Here is a 16,503-nt window from a genome sequence, read left to right as displayed (position 1 = left end):
CCTTCCCGATGGTGAGTGCTCTCTGTCACGAACAACTCCACATTTGGCTAAGGCTGAGGATCTGGCTTGCTTCCATGTATGTGGACCTATCTGCATTGCCCCCGTGGCACGCCTGGGTTGGCTACCCAGAGGCTATTTAAGCTGTGGGCTGGCTTTCCCCGGGGTCCGAGGATTGTTCAATGTTCCTGAATAAACTGCATTGAAAAAAAAAAAAAAAAAAAAAAAAAAAAGAGGTAGAGAAGAGTTGAGCCTGCAGCTGAAGGGATCTGACTGAAGGCAGACTTTTTTCTTTAGTTCTAAGCATATTTCACTTTTTAGCATGTTGGACTAGAAGGTCTGGTGATCATGAATCCTTCAGGTTTTACTAGTCTTGAAAAGTATCTTAAGGACGGCCTTGCTGAATACAGTAATCTTGGCTGGCAGTTATTTTCTTTTAGGATCTGAAATCATTGCATTCTCTCCCATCTTATAAAGTGGAAGAAAAAAAAAACTGGACTTAATCTAAGGGATACCCTTAAATGTGACTATTGAATAGATTTTCTGCTCTCACCTATTATTTCCACTGTACACTTTCCAAAAACACAGATGGCTAATAACATGGTACCCCACAAGAAATGAATTTGAATCTGTATTGTATTGTTCTTGTTGGTGATCCACTTTGAGAAGCTAGTTTGAGAGTAGTTTTATAGGAATAAGTGCCAAAATTAGCTAGTTTGTGTTTTTTGTTTGTTTGTTTGTTTGTTTGTAAGTGAAGGGAGCATGTAGCAGCAAGAAGTTTACTTCAGCATGCAGAATATGAGAATTAATGGACGGCGTTAGGGAGATGTTTCATATCCCGTGAAAGGATGTCTGAGACAATCCCGTCTTAGCTGTCAAGGATAAAGGAAGCTCCTGCAGACACCTGGGATATTATTCATCCCCGCATCTCTTGAGAACCCTAAAAACCAGGGGCTACGAGCCAAAACTGTATGGCAATGGTAGACATCGCTAAATGTCCATGGAAGTAAGGGGCAATTATACCAATTAAATTCTTGGAATGTCACATCAAATGTCATCTAACGGCAACTCAAATTTCGCCAGGATGTGTAAATTAGCCTTTGCTGCAGGAATGATTAGAGAGTAAATTTATAAAACTGATCCCATAGAATGGTGCTACTGTTATTTAAAATGGCATAAGTCCGTACTACTATACATTTTTCCTCAAATATGTAAAATAACTAATTATTTTAAAAGTTATTCTAGTATTTCCCTTCCAAGTAAAAGTTTGAAGAGTAAGAATTTTACTACAAATTTTCAACTGTCACTAAACCATTATCATAGACACTGTAATGGACAGTTGTATAAATTAAGATGTCTCTGACTATCAAGTCCCTTTTAGCATATTTTAAATAAACATTTGTGTATTTCTTCTGTACTTAGTCATATATACTACTATTGTATCATACCTACATAAAGCATAATGATATTCAGGGACTATTAGAAATCTACTCCATTTAGGAAGAACACTTCAAAACAACAGAAATACTGTGAGATTAAATAATTTATTACTGTTGCTAAGATGATCACATATACTTAATACTCAATTTAATGTGGAACATTAAAAAAATAGTTTTAATACAGTATCAAAATTTACACAAGTATTTTGTCAAAAGACCAATGTCCTTTGTATTCGCTACTGCAGGTTCTGCCGCAAACACAGAAACTTGTTTAAATGTCTTTAGACTTTTAAAATTCCTACAGACTTTAGACTGTAGGAATACAACAATTGAAGGATGTTTCTATGCAGGAAGGTATACTCATACATAGGAAACAATTTTTTCATAAGACACTAAAAAATATAGCATTTTAAAGGAAGATTCTTAAATTATAACCCAGCTATGGTAATTGGAAAGATTCTTCTATATTAGATGAACTCATAAGTATTTTCAGAAAATAGAGGACAGTTTTTAAAAATCACAATTACACTCTTTTACTATAACAAAATTTCTTTTCATTCCCCTGCCAATACCATTAATATGCTATACAATTATACAATAAGTCCATTTATAAACAACAAAGAATATTAACTGTGAATCAAATCATAAATTTAGAAAATACCCAGGAATTGTTGCATCCCTACCTTTATAATCTTAAACTACAGTAAAAACAGCATTCTGTCACAGGCCTCTTGCACATTCATACAAGAAACTATCATTGGTATTACATAAGCACAAAATATCTATCATAGCATTTCCAGTACACACATCCTAATATTATACATCTATACCAAAAGTTAGAAAACTAGCAAAGCTAGCACACATCTCAAGCAATCTGAACAAGAGCTTTTAGCCTCAATAATGGACATGCGTTAGCTTCATGAGACATCAGATAGCTGCAGTAAATAGGCAAAGAAAAGCTCCTGTTTCATAGTGCAGTGCAAGATTTAAATTTCACATAAAGTTTATTCAATATACAGCATGTCTAGAAACTAAATTGTAGAAACAGACAATCTCACAGCTCAAAACACTTAGAAAAATTATGTTGGTTTCCTTGTTAGCTGACACTGATATGCTCAATATATATGGAGCGTTGTGTGACCCCAAGACATGCTGTTATAAACAACTCATCAAAATTAAATTATTTATTTTGACCAACTGAAAAAAAATTACTCTCTGCTAAGCACTCTAAAAATCCTTCCTACCTCTCTAGCTGGTAAAAGAATTTGTGATTTTTTTTTTAGCACCTCAGAATTCAAAAGAGAAACCAAATATGATCTTGCATCCAACTAATTATGTATCAGGAAGCAATCTCTCCTCAACTGAAATATAGGAGCTTCCCAACCCAGGCTTCTGTGCTTGGAAATGCTTCTTCACGTCTTCCACGCAGTAGAAAGTTCCTACTATTAGATACAATGAACCACCTCTACTGAAGCCACAGAGGCTCTACTGGACTCATCCAACCATGCAGATTACCAATGTATCAATCATAGATGTGGAGAGTCGAAAACATCTCAGCTGACATGAAAATATTTGTACTAAAATGATTTTCCAAAGCTACCTTGAGACTGCTGTGAGCACTAAGGTGAGATGGATAGCGCGTGTTAGCGTTTGGGGGAAGGTGCACTGAAGGATTTAGAGGGAAGGTATGTGCAATGTACAATCACTCCATGTGATGCCATGAGTCCCAGTTTGTAGAAATCAACTTTCATCTTTTTCTTCCTTTCTTTCTCTAGTAGTGGTGATCTCGTGTTTGAAGGGGGTGCTTCTCACATAGGTCCTTTGTACTGGTTTCCTGACAAATGCTGCCTAATTCCAGGACATGAGCCTGCAGCATCTCCAAGTTTCCTCCACACAACCTTAAAAGAAGAAGAAGAAGAAGTAAGCATCTTAGTCGTTGTCTTCCAGACACAGCTGTGCGAGTTTCAGAAGGGACATTAGAGGTGAATGCAAAGACGAGACAAGTTCTCCACATGATGGGTTCAGACACAAAGTAAAGCATGATGAGACAACTTCTGGAACACAATAACTTATCTGCAGGTAGGGGGCTACACCTTACTCCAGCAACGGGGGCTGATTTTAAAGAAGGCTGTAACTTCTCACCCTGGCTATCTGAGTGGTCCCCAACTCTGATTTAACAGTAATTCCCACCTGAATAAATTCGGAGGATGCGGACAGAGAGGAAACACTGATATCTGTATTTTTATTTAAAGTTCCCGAAGTGATTTCAATGTGCATGTAGCACTAACAGCCCTTGGTTAAGAGAGCATACTGGCTTCTATAGCATACATCTATAACGGAAGATATGAACTGTCTACTTCATTCAGAAAAGTAAATTTCCATTCTTAAGCTACATAAGCCCTAATCTTTGTAAAGTGGGAGATGTGGCTTTCATAAACCTCAGCTAACAAGGTACTAGGGAATTCTCTCATGTTTCCAGAACAAAAAACAAGTAAACATGAGGTTAAGAAAATCCAGAAATGATTGAAAGAAATACAATTACAACCCATTAAAAAGTGGGCCATTTGGGGTGGATATTTCCAAAAAGATAAGATCAGGAATAATATGGGTATAAAACTATTGAAGCCACCAAAAATGTCAATCTACAAGCACTAGCTGGAATAAACACATGCTGTCTCTACACAGCAGATACACCATAACCACCTAGAAAATTCACTATGAGGATTGTGACAGACTGATGGATTTCACCAAAAGTGCTCTGTCGTGAACACAAAAAAACAGTTTGCTCATTAGTAATTGAGAGACTATTTCTTTTTCTTTTACTTTTAATTAGAAGTAAATTCACCAGAGACATGCACTGCTAGTTACAGTGATGCACCATCAGCCCTGCTTTTCTCCATTTCCAAGACAGTGAGATTACAACAGTCACCACTGCATGGGGAAACAACCTATTATGGTCAAGGAAAGTTTTAGTTATGGCCTTTAAATACTAGGAGTAGCAAAGGACAGCTTCAGCTACTTCAGCTTCAGCTACAGGGAATCAAGAAAGTCTCAAAAGATACCATGCATTCCTGCTTGCTAGCCCATAGATAATTTCTACCAAAGGCATTTTGCATGTCTGGTTTGGAAGCAAAGGTTATATCCGAAGACCACAGAATAACTACAGATGTGAAAACACTGGGTATTGAAATTAAAAAGTGGAACTGCTCTTCAGTTACTGAATTGTGGAACACAATGGGCCGTGCCCCAGTATTACAGTGAGGTAAAAGGAAACTCCTCCTGAAATAAAGCAATGACACTACGGAGCTACTACACAGATAAAAAGCAGAATAGGGCTATGCACAGGACTGTGACTGAGCTCAGAAAATATCTCAATTATCATTGGGAGAGTTCAGACAAACCTAAAATGAGAAGGTTACTAAAAATGATGTTTATGATTCTCAGTTCTCTTAGAAGAAAACCATCAAACTGTTCCTCAAACAATGTGATGGTCTACAGATAATTGCATTTTTGATGTCACCCACTTATATCCTGGAGGAATATCAAAGACTGACAAGATTTCCATTACCTTGAGTTCTTACAGAGCATTATGAAGCTTACAGTATCATACATAATTCTGTGGCATTCTAAAAGTTTATAGTTCCTCAAATCGGGAATATTTGTGATCTTTGTTACCTTCCAGCGAAATTATTTATTTAACTGCCTTGTAATCTTATTTCATTATCACCCACCCTGTAACGTCCACTTGTATTTATTCTCTAATATTTACTGTATACAAAATTTTTATGGGTGCTAGAGGTACTATTTTAATTTGTTTCCAAATGAGTGTTAAAACTAAGAGCTGAGATTTGGTTTGCATTTTCCCTTTACATTACAGGGATCAAAGACACACATAGACAATTAGAAGAAGATACTCTAGAAGAACTTTAAAAATAAGAAGCATGAGCTTAGGGTTGCTTTTAAAATAAAAGTCGAATTAAAAGACCCCAAGAATATAGTATCCTTTTAAAGCAAACAAAAATTAATAAAAACTAATCATGATCTCAAGACATGTTCAGAAAGTTTTCATAAGGAAGGAAAGGAATGAAAGGGGATGAAGGCAAAAGCCAATCTTGTATTAGGTAAAACTGACAATCTATTTTCTATAAGATAGAGTTTTCATTGTTTATGAGGACAGGTAGAAAGAGCTGATCCTCAATAAAAGACCTGGCTAATACACTGACTTCACTAATCAGTTTGAGCAAGTAAGTTCATTCTAGGTTTTAGTTCCTTCAAACATACACTGTGATTGCTGGGGCACTTGGCCAATTACACCAGTTATAACTGATGCTAAAGTCAGAAATCCAAAAAAGGAGATACACAAATTCCTAGGAGGCCATGAGAGGAAGGCTTTGTATTTCTCTCTTGGTACTATAATTCCCATCAACTGAATTTTATTTGTTTTGATAGTCAATAGATAATAAACAAAAGGATGTCTAGGCTTATTAGTCAAAGCTATAAATTTATCTAAATAAATATTCAAACAGAAAGATCTTAAGCACAAGTTGAAAAGCTACAGTGGGTAAACAGTAGTGTATGTAAGAAATGATAGAACCATGACCATTTAAAATTAAATGACAGATGTGCAGCAATGAAAGGTGCTTGGAAAACTTTGCAAAATAAAAGCAGCCACAACACAGGCAAGCAAGATGTTTGGATATTATCACCCCAGCACATATAAAATGCCCATGGGATTTAAAGATCATTTACTGGATTCCAGAAACATCTTGAGGTGGTGAATCAGGTCTGAGAATATATGGGCTCAATAAATGTAAAGCTAAAAGGTTTTTCTAATCAAGTTTTGCTGTTCTATGATATGAGCATAAAACAAGATAAAAACACAATACAATAGTACAAAGCCAATTAAAACTAGGGTCTAACCACGACTTCTCGCATCTAACAAATGCATTGCTCTAATAATCCATTTAGCTCTTTAAAGCTGCATGGCTGTGTTCTTGATTAAATAATACGTAAACCAACAACCACATTGACATATTTTACCTGAGTTCTCCGACTTTCAGGATAGATTTCTATTCATCTATCCCATTGGTGCATCTGTCTTGCCTTACGAATGTCTAAGTTTGGCTAATGAAAAGTAAAGACAATACTTAGTTTGATATGAGGGGTGCATCTGTGTACCAAGTAAATATTAGGAAGCAAAGGAATTGATTTTGTGAGGTTGTTCATCCTAAGTTCTTATTATTTTTTATATTCATTAAATTCAATATTGAAAATCTTGGTAGGTCATTCTGGAATGCAGAACTGACTGATCATTTCTGATCACACCCAGGGCTTTTCATGTTATAGGCAAGCACTGTGTCACCAAACCCACTGATATTGGTGGGTTTTAGCATGATTATGTGAATATCTCTGTAATAAAACAATCTGAAAATAAACACAAGGGCAATTGTTTTATTTTCATGAAAAAAATGTAAAGACATTTGGTCATCAATTTTCAAAACAGATATTCTTAGAGGAATAACTAAGCTGTGATGAGGCTTTCAACACAGAATACACAATAAAGCACATCAAACTTACATTGCACATTTCTCTGACTATAGCTTTTTCTGTCTCACTAAGGTCATGGTCATACTCTTTACCCTGTTGGCGATCTATAGTTTCCTGAACATCCAAGACCTGGATTTGTTGAAAAAGAAAAGCAAATTTCACATGGGAAAAAAGTCTGTTAGTTTATGATAATAACATCAAGGACCTCACTTTGTCAAATCTTAGAATTTTTTCATGTCTTCTTATCAAAATGGATTCATATACAGCAAAATATTTTTAAATAGTTGTCTTGAAACCTAGAATAATTTTTTGTTGATTGTCTACCAAGTGGTCATTAAAAGCAATCTATTATATCACTAACAGTCAACTGAATTCATTAATATCGAAAATAATTAGATGCAGCTAACTTGTTCATTAAAGTATCTAATAGTATGAACCACATTGGATACAGTCAATAACTCTTGGTCCAAAGCAACAATGAAAACGATTAGTTATATGCCAAATGGTCTGAGTGATATATAGCCAAGACCTATAGAAAAGATGGCTAAAAAGGATATGCACGTGAGGTATGCAGATGAGGACTACTGAGTTCACAGTTCCTGCCTGGACTAGGGTCTAGGAAAGTAAGGTGAATCTTGAAGAGAAATACTGACTGCTTGCAGTGAAAGTGTTCAAACATTTTTTTTTTCATTTGAGCAAATTATTTTGTTTCAAATATTTTTCATTTGAACAAAGTGTGTTTTAATGGCCCTTTTAAAAAACACATTTATCGGCCTATGTTTTTACTTCTCTAAATTGTCCCTAAATAAGTTAAATATATTACTTTGAAATGCAGCAAGGGTCTATGGTACAGAAGTATGCTGTTTATCGCTGTTGTAGTGGTTTGTAAGCCAAAGCACTGATGCAGCAGACAAACTAATTTTTATTCTAGAGCATCTACATGTGACTTACTGAATGGCTTGTTCTATTCTCACCATGGTCAGAGAGGCCACCTCTAAGGGTGTGTCCCAATAAAGAGCACCAATAAATAACTAGGGTTTACATTTCAAGTCCATAAACACTAGAACTAAGTTTAATTTTTAATAGTATTATCCAAAAACTCATCCTCATCCTTATCCTTATCACCATATTGACACCAACCTTTTCTTTAAAAGTCTTGATACTAGCCCCATAATCATTCTTTCATACTGAAAAGAAATTGCTGACTCTTCAGACATTGAAAATTAAATATCCTCTTGAACATCTCCCTACAAATGTGATTTGTAAAACAACTCAGAACAGTATGTACTTCAAATAAGTTAATATCTAAAAACTAAGTTCCAATTAATAGCAACTATGAACTTTGGAGCCAGGGAAATATGGAGTTATTAATGCAAACCTCTCCCGCTAATTACAACATTTAATGAATGTGGGCCCAGCATTCATCAAAGCCTTGACTTTTCTTTCAAGTGCACCAAATGGGAGAAATTGAGCCATTTTTTCTATGGCCATATCATTTAGCACACTGATCTTATGAGGTGTTTTCCTAGTTGTATGTCTGCATATGCTTGTCCTGACATGGGAAATCCCAGCAGCAAACACATTTGATTTTCAAGATCTTCTAAAGATCTCTGCTTGCCAAAGTCTCACCACCTGGCCACCAATGAAACCAATGTGTTCTCTCTCTTTTGAGACAACATTTTATATGGATATTTAGAAAATAATTTCATAGAAAATCAAGGGTCACTTTCTTGCCTTTACTGTCCATTGAGGCCACACTCACAGTTGCTCTGAGAAGTTAGAAGATTTCAGTGTGGCCCACTATGAGCACTGGATTCAAACATCACATCTGCACTCAACAAGGCAGTAGGCTGAAATGGTTTTCAAACAGTTTGAGCAGCAGGGTGAAGTGTTGCTTTGGGGTTTTGTGCAAAAACTAAACTGCTACAAAAGTGAAGCTGATCTGCAGGTTCTTTATCAATTCTAAAATGCTTTCAGAGGCTCAGTGCCTAGTCCATGCTAAAGCGAATGCTACTTCAGAGAGGAGAAGTCAATAAGCTGACACCTGCCAAAAACAGGACAGGGCTCTAAGTGCTTGCTGTATCTTTACAGTTCCTCTCAGTTGCTGGTTATATCTTCTCCTAAGGTGCAAGGGCCAAGAGCACTGTCAGTGGCCACCAAAAGGCTCTCTTACAGGCTCTCACCTGTGTGAGAGGGCATGTTTGAGGAATGCAAGCTCATTTTGCATTACCCAAAACAAAATATCCTAAGAGGCAAATCTCCTGTTTAAATTACATCCCCCAAATCAAAGTGTTTCTTTGAGGTTCTTATCAATATATCTGCATACCATGCATACGACAAAAGATAAGGCAAACTCCAAAAAAGGACAACTTGAGTCTCATGGTGTCAGAAAGTGGAGTAATTTTAAGTTATAAAGCTTATATGACAATGTTGACCCTAAGTCCTTTACCTGCATATAGCTCAGAAAGGGTTGATAAAAAAATGTTCCAAGTCATAAACCTATCTGAAGGACAGTATTTCATACTTAGAAATTACCTCAGTTTTCAAGGTTATTTTTATTGCCTGCATAAGTTATCAGTTTCTACTTTTAAAGATCTCTAAATTATTTATTACAATTTTAGTTATAATACTTATTAATTTTATTTACTGGAAATTATCATTAGTTAATGAAATAAATGATTAATTTTGCCCAAATTAGGTCACCGTATCAAACCTGAAGTAAAATCCAAAACTGAAGACGATCTATTTTATCTAATATGCCTATAAAGAAACACTACCTGTGATTTGAAGACAATTTTGACTTAATAGGACAAAAAATAGGTTGAAGTTTATTTCAATATTCACTGAATAATAATCATGCAATAACTTCAACTGCCTTCCTCACTTTGATAACCTTACTAATGCCACACACTTGGTAACATTGCACACTAACATTGCACATATAAAACCTGTCACAATACCTTTCATACAGATACACATGCACAGCAGACTTCAACTTCAATGCAGATAGAAATGAATCACATTACTCAAACAAAATAACAAAAGTAGAGATTTGACCTTAAACACTCAAGCCCGTTGTCAGTTTGCAAATTAAAGTCACGGAGATTTAGAAAGTTATACCAACAAAGGTGTTAAAAATAAAGGGGTTAAAAATAAAATATGTATGGTGACAGCAAGACTGATGACTGCCAGACTACAGCAAACAAACCAGGACACAACTGATGTTCTGGGGAAATGGTTACCTTAAGAGAATGTACCACGGGTTCAGGCTGCTGAGAAGGTGTGGTATGTCCACTGAAGCTAGCTGGAGAGTTGGGTGAACTGTTATTCCCATCAGCCCCTGATGACAACCTAAAAGAACCCTTAGTAGAAAATCAACAACTTTGTTATTAAAACAAAAGTCGTTTATAACTATATAGATGTCATTAAATATTCAGTCTCACCATCAAATAAGCAATATGCATTTTGTCATTTTTTTTCATTCCCCCCTCAATTTTCTTAGCCTCCCATAAGACATGCTCAATTCAGTGGAATACACTTCCTATTTAAGCAATAAGAACACAAGAGCCATCCCCATAAATGTCTGGATGCCATCTCCAATTTCTCAAAGACTACAATGCCCACAAGGAATGGTCATTAAGAACATTTGAAGAACGGTTTTTGAAACCTAAAGACTTGAAGAGCAAGGAATTGATGAGTCACTCCAAAGCTGAGTTGAACACGCTTACCCAGCAGAACAAATGCCACATTCCAAACGACTCAGAAAAATGCTAACACATTACACTGTTGCACTGGAGGAACTATGGCTTATAAAACCCTTGCTGTGTTTAATACCTATAATAATGGAACATTTTTTAAAGGAGATTTAAATAAAACTAAGACTTCCTTGAGCAAGTATTTATTTACTAACCTCCTTTAAAATGAAAACAAAAACAACTAAAATTTGCATATTTGTTAATCAATGATTCTTTAGCTCAGTCGGTGAAAAGTGATTAACTAGACCTATGTGAGCCACGGTCATCTGGGAACTAATCTCAGGGATCTACACTTTTTCCCAATATTGACTGAGGAAAGACTAATGGATCAAAAAAGAAAAAAGACAGCAGCGATTATCTTCGCTTAGAAGAGTATCAAGGGGAATTTTCCAAACCTGGTTTTTTAGAGCATTTTATTCTTAAGGAACCTGAGGGATTTTGATTTTTGCCCATCTACAAGACTACAAATGTGGCCCCAACTAATAGATTCATCAGTGATCCACTTGGTCCTATCAGTATAATCTCCTGAATAATAGGGACCACTGAAGATTATTGTAAATTCTTAAAGGGGAAGAAAGAAAAAGGTATTTTGGGACATTTCATTGCAAAAGCCACAGGAGATTGTCCATAGTGGACATTTATAGACTGTATACACCCAACGCCGCTATTCACATAGAATTTAACGCCTGCTAAAATTGAGAATATTATGTCCCTTCTTTTGTTGCTGTCATTTCTTTCTATAGCCTTCAAGGCTCTGCCTTCTTCCTGGCAAGCCTATGAAGGAAAGATGTGTTCTTTTCTATGCTACAAGAACTGTGCAATCTAATAGGTCTGCCTCCCACACCAACTAACCACCAGGAAGCAGTCCAATGAGACAGTCTCATAACTCTTTTAGCTTCTCCCCTTGACTGTTACAAAGTCTTGCATTAAAAGCAGGACATGAATTAAGTCTGCCAATTGTAAACCCTGACCCCCAAACCTTATTGAAATCAAATCGTTAAGTTTGTTTTTCCTGAGTTTGTAACTTAAATCAGGCATAATAACACTGATATAGATAATAACAAGGGAATTATCTGAGATTTAAAGATAGTTGGAAAACAGACATTTCCAGCCCCTAACCTTTATACAGTTACTCTCTTTAGATTAAGCGATTCTAAAATAGATGAGTGACATCAGGAAACTGTTCTTCCCTGAGTGGCATTGCTCTTCTGCAGTTTTCCCCTGTTGGCACCATCCTAGGAACTTTCAGGAGAGCTTCCTGAAGGTGTATGCACTCAGCTTGGCTCCCACTTGGGCAGTGCATTATTATGCTCTTTTTCTTCTGCTTGATGATCTGATTCACAAGACAGTAAATATTCCCACCGTGAGTGACCGTCCTTCCATTTCCTTCCTTAAATCCTCTTTTTCACACAGTTTATCTCTAAAGCTTCTCTTCCCATGTTTAGCCAAAAGACAGACACATCATAATAGCATGATCTGCTTGGGCACAGGACCTCTGTTTTTAAAAACAATAACAAAGATTTGAAAAACAATATTAATATTATCTTTAGACTTAATCATCTGGGCCAATTCGCATTGTTTGAACTTAAGGAGAGTCCTGTACTGATCATAGCAATTAAGAAACAAACATGTAAATGCTTTTATTGGCTTCCTTTAAAAAATGACTGTAATAAGCTCTCACTTGGAATAATTATTAGGAAAAAATGTGTCTTTCAAACCTTTAACTTTAAATTAGCTCGGAGAGCCATGGACTAGTAATCTATCAGAAATATCAAGGTGTATTCTTTCTACTCTCTATCTCTCTTCTCTCTATCTCTCTTTCCTCTCTCTCCTCTCTTCTCTCCCAAATAATACATATAGAATTATATATATATAATATTTGGGAGGCCCAAAATGCATGGTAAAACTTAACACCGAAGGTACTGCGTGGCTTTCTAGATTGTAACAATAGAACTCAGCATCTCATTCTGTCTCATCTAACAGAGCAGAAGTTCATCTCTCCAAATGCTTATGAGGATATCTTGAGAATCACCCAGGTTCACTCAGTATGCACTCTCAGTTGACTTACCCATTTTGACTAAACTGGTTTTTAATGTGCTACTGAGTAGAATGCAGAAAAGCAAATAATGTTAAACAGTCTCTCAGAGATTATTTCAATAAGATTAAGGCTTCTTCTTTAAATTATAGTGGGCTGGCTCAGAAGACAAGGAATTTAAAAGTAGAGAACCTTAATAAAATTGAAACTATAGTTCCCATCTTGAGTTGTGTTCAAGCCACACATGAAGACCTGCTGCAAACACATATAGTGCATCAGTCAATAAGCAAGGAATACTTTTCCAGGCTACACTGATGCATCTGGACCTTCCTTCCTGAGGGTTTGTTCCTTTCATGTAGCTGGGCTTTCTCAGCCTTGACCCTTGGTCAGAATAAGCTAAGACGACAAGTAAGAGTTAAAAGATTGTACTCCACACCTGCCTCCCCACCCCCTCCCCACACAACCACCTTTCTCCATGTGCAGACTTGTCATCTTTGTCCCCCAGTGATAATGTTTCCTCTAGAAACAGAGGCCATCTAGTTATACACAAGCAAATGCGCACAGCTGGCTCATCTTCACTCACCGGGAAAGAGGGCAGGCATCGTCCTATTCCTCGGCACCCTTGCCACCACTGCAAGACCCGCCGGGCTCTGGGCCCCCAGCCTTTCTCCATATTTGAGCTGTTTCTAGTTGGAGGTTGACTTCTATTCTGGGTGGCCTTATATTTGGAACAATATGGTACAATCACTCAGAAAAATGCTGTTTCCCAAGACTCAAGAAAGCAGACAGAATAAGAAGCTTAATGAGATGAACCACAATGACCACAATGGATTGCTATCACATGCACCTGTAAGTAGGGGCAAACCCAAAGTAACAGTCAGGAGTCCACAGCTGGACTAACAGTGATGTCTCCTAAGCAATGATAGCTGCACCCTCAAGCTATCAAAGAACAATGATAAAGGTGAAATTAAAGAAAAGAACTTAAAGAACTCAAATCATTTCATGGATTTCACCTATTAGGAACAAAATTATCACAAATTCTCCAGGTATATAAACTGTGGCACTTCTAAACTTAAACAGAAATAATTAGTAATGTAATTTGAAGCAATATGAACTTTTGGTAAAGAATACAAATTGAAGATTTAACTAATAATATGTCAAATTCTCAACAAAAATTGCTGTAGAGTGAAAATTATAAAGTCCAAAGAGATTATCATTGCATTAAATAACTTTTATACTCTAAATTTTATTATTTAGTCAATGTTTAAATTTTTATATTCATTGATAGTAAGAATAATATAAATGAATAAAAAGTTCTAAAAATAAATTTTCTGAAATTTCAACTTTTCCTCATGACCAACCTGTGTAAGTCTATTAAAATGATCAGAAGCAACAGGAACTTATCTGAATAATGTGTCTTATAATTCCTAAAGCTACTATGTCCAAAAGAAAAACAAACAACCAAATATCACACCCTCCCAAATAATGGCCAATCATCCCAGTGTGGAAATGTCGAGGTTAGTTCTGAGAGGCTGAAACTGAGAATTAACTATCTTAGTTGCCTTTTTCAGGACTGAAGTCTCAGTCTGTCCCCATCAGCTGTGGCCTGTTAATGAGAGCACCAACTGGTTATCTCATACAAAAGGATCAGACCTGAAACATATATACGAGTGCATATATATGAAGCATATATATGAGAATATATATATATATATTCTGACTGAGCATGTTAGATTTAGGAACATATATGTAGATAGATAGATAGATAGATAGATAGATAGATTTATATAACAATAACTAATAAAAAAAAGAGGCGATGCATTTGAAAGAAAAAGTAGAGTTTTATGTGAGAGGGTTCGAACACAAAAGGGGAAGGGAATTATAATTATATAATTATATCATAATCTCAAAAATAAAGGAAATTAAAAAATTTATTCTCATAATTATGTGTCCTGGAAGTTGGTGCTTTGGTGCCATTTTCATTTTAACCTTAAGGGGTGAAACAATAGAAAAAATACACCATGTCTTAAGTCAAAGGTCTCAGTTATTTACAGCAGTTGACTGGGCTTACTGTGAAGACAGCGTAGCGATGATTATCACTTCACACATATTCTGTTCCTCATATGTATCAGAAAATTATATATTTGTGCCAGAGTCAATGATTACTTCAGCATGCAATACTGATAGGAAAATTATTCCTTCATTTGTTATTTCAAATGGAAATATCTAACCTATTGGATCATCAAAGTAATTATATTCAACAACTAATCAGCTATATTTCAGAGGGGATCATTAATTGGAAATACAATTTTTATAGTTACTTTTACAAGTCATCTGGCTTTTGTGATTTCCATGACTTAGGCATCTAACAGATCTTAAAATTTTTCAGATCCAGTAAGGTAAATAAATTATACAGAGCTCAGACCTATTTTCATTCTCCATTCCTGTATAGTGAGGTCAAATCCCAATGCCTGTCTTTCATAGTTAAAGTTACTGCCTCACCCAGGAAATCTACAATAGAATCTACAACTGAGAAGTTTGCAAGAAAGAAGAGCCATTCAGAGAGTTAAAAAGGGATGCACAATATTTTTCCACTGTGGGGATGCCCATACAATATTAAAGCAGCTGCATGCTTAAGTCTCGGTGCCTCAGATATGTTTGAACAGTATCACTAAGCCCATAACTGGAGCGATATACAAGAACCACATGTTTGTGCAGTAAACTACTTGACAATATAACTATTTCACAGAATAAGAAGGTGCCTGGGGAAGATCAGGATTCTTGATTTGCTAACATGTGTCAACATTTGTTTTAGAATTTAATTACACAGAAAAATGAGATAGCTACTGTCTCTTGACCTTCATTCACATCAACAATGAATCTCAGCTTTTGCCAGCTCCTTAGCTGTCTACAATGAGATTTTCTTGAGACAGCTTCATAAAGTAAAGGAAATCTTCAGTATCTCCACTTTTGGAATTATTTCGGGCAACATGGGAAACCGAATCCTAATCATCAACTGCCCATAGTCTAATAATCATATTCCAATAACCTGGCTGCCATTACATTGAAATGATTTTTAAAATTTACAAATGTATTCATTTATTGCATATTCTTTAATATAATTCCTATGTATAGATTGGGAATATGAACCAATAAGAAAAATGTATATACTTAAAGGTAGGAATGTATATACTTAATGTATATACTTTGTATATACTTAAAGGTAGGAAAGAAAATGGGTAAAAGTCAAATTATGACTCACTATTTTAAGTTTCAATAGAAGCATACAATAGTGACTTGTTTTAATTTTCTCAAATTCTAGAAATTTTTGAAAGGGGCATGATGTGAAGCTGCTTTAAAAATTAGTGAGAAAAAAAGAGAAAAAAAAGTTAGTGAGGAAAAAGGTGAAAATTAATCGCTGAGAGGAAGGCAAAAGGGACCGACTGACTGTTCAGGGTATGCTTTTGTGACAACAGCTATCTCAGCAAACCACAAACAAAATAAAGCTCCCCCTTACAAGACTAACAGACGAACCTACTATTAAAGACTCAGTGAAAATCTCAAGAATAAAGAATTGGAAAACAAAGCAGCTCATATTTCAGCTAAGAGTGTCTGAACCCTATAATTCAGTATGATTGGAGATGTCTACCTCACTGACTTACAAAGGAAAAAGAACTGGGAACCATTCTCAAATCCATAACATAAGGGCTTGACTGCTTTTACTTCAGTG

The 16,503-nt window shown here is 35.8% G+C and overlaps 1 protein-coding gene across 7 annotated transcripts in view; it reads right to left on the bottom strand.

The window, feature by feature from the left end:
• Window positions 1-619: 619 nt before the first annotated feature.
• Ccdc85a (coiled-coil domain containing 85A) overlaps window positions 620-16,503 on the bottom strand; it is a 201,517-nt gene continuing 185,633 nt past the window's right edge. The window contains exons 4-7 of one of the 7 annotated variants that reach the window (XM_060365124.1): window positions 13,357-13,491; window positions 10,226-10,345; window positions 7,014-7,112; window positions 620-3,334 (exon numbers count right to left, since the gene is read on the bottom strand). In XM_060365124.1, the coding sequence (XP_060221107.1) occupies window positions 3,245-3,334; window positions 7,014-7,112; window positions 10,226-10,345; window positions 13,357-13,491 (444 nt within the window). In that variant the 3' untranslated portion in view covers window positions 620-3,244. The remainder of the gene's footprint in view (window positions 3,335-7,013; window positions 7,113-10,225; window positions 10,346-13,356; window positions 13,492-16,503) is intronic. The other 6 variants (XM_060365125.1, XM_060365127.1, XM_060365129.1 and 3 more) reach the window with 6 other exon arrangements.

This window comes from Meriones unguiculatus, chromosome 12 (genome assembly GCF_030254825.1).
Source record: "Meriones unguiculatus strain TT.TT164.6M chromosome 12, Bangor_MerUng_6.1, whole genome shotgun sequence".
Taxonomy (NCBI): domain Eukaryota; kingdom Metazoa; phylum Chordata; class Mammalia; order Rodentia; family Muridae; genus Meriones; species Meriones unguiculatus.
Note: the sequence above shows the minus strand (reverse complement) of the source record. Positions and strands in the feature narration are given on the sequence as shown.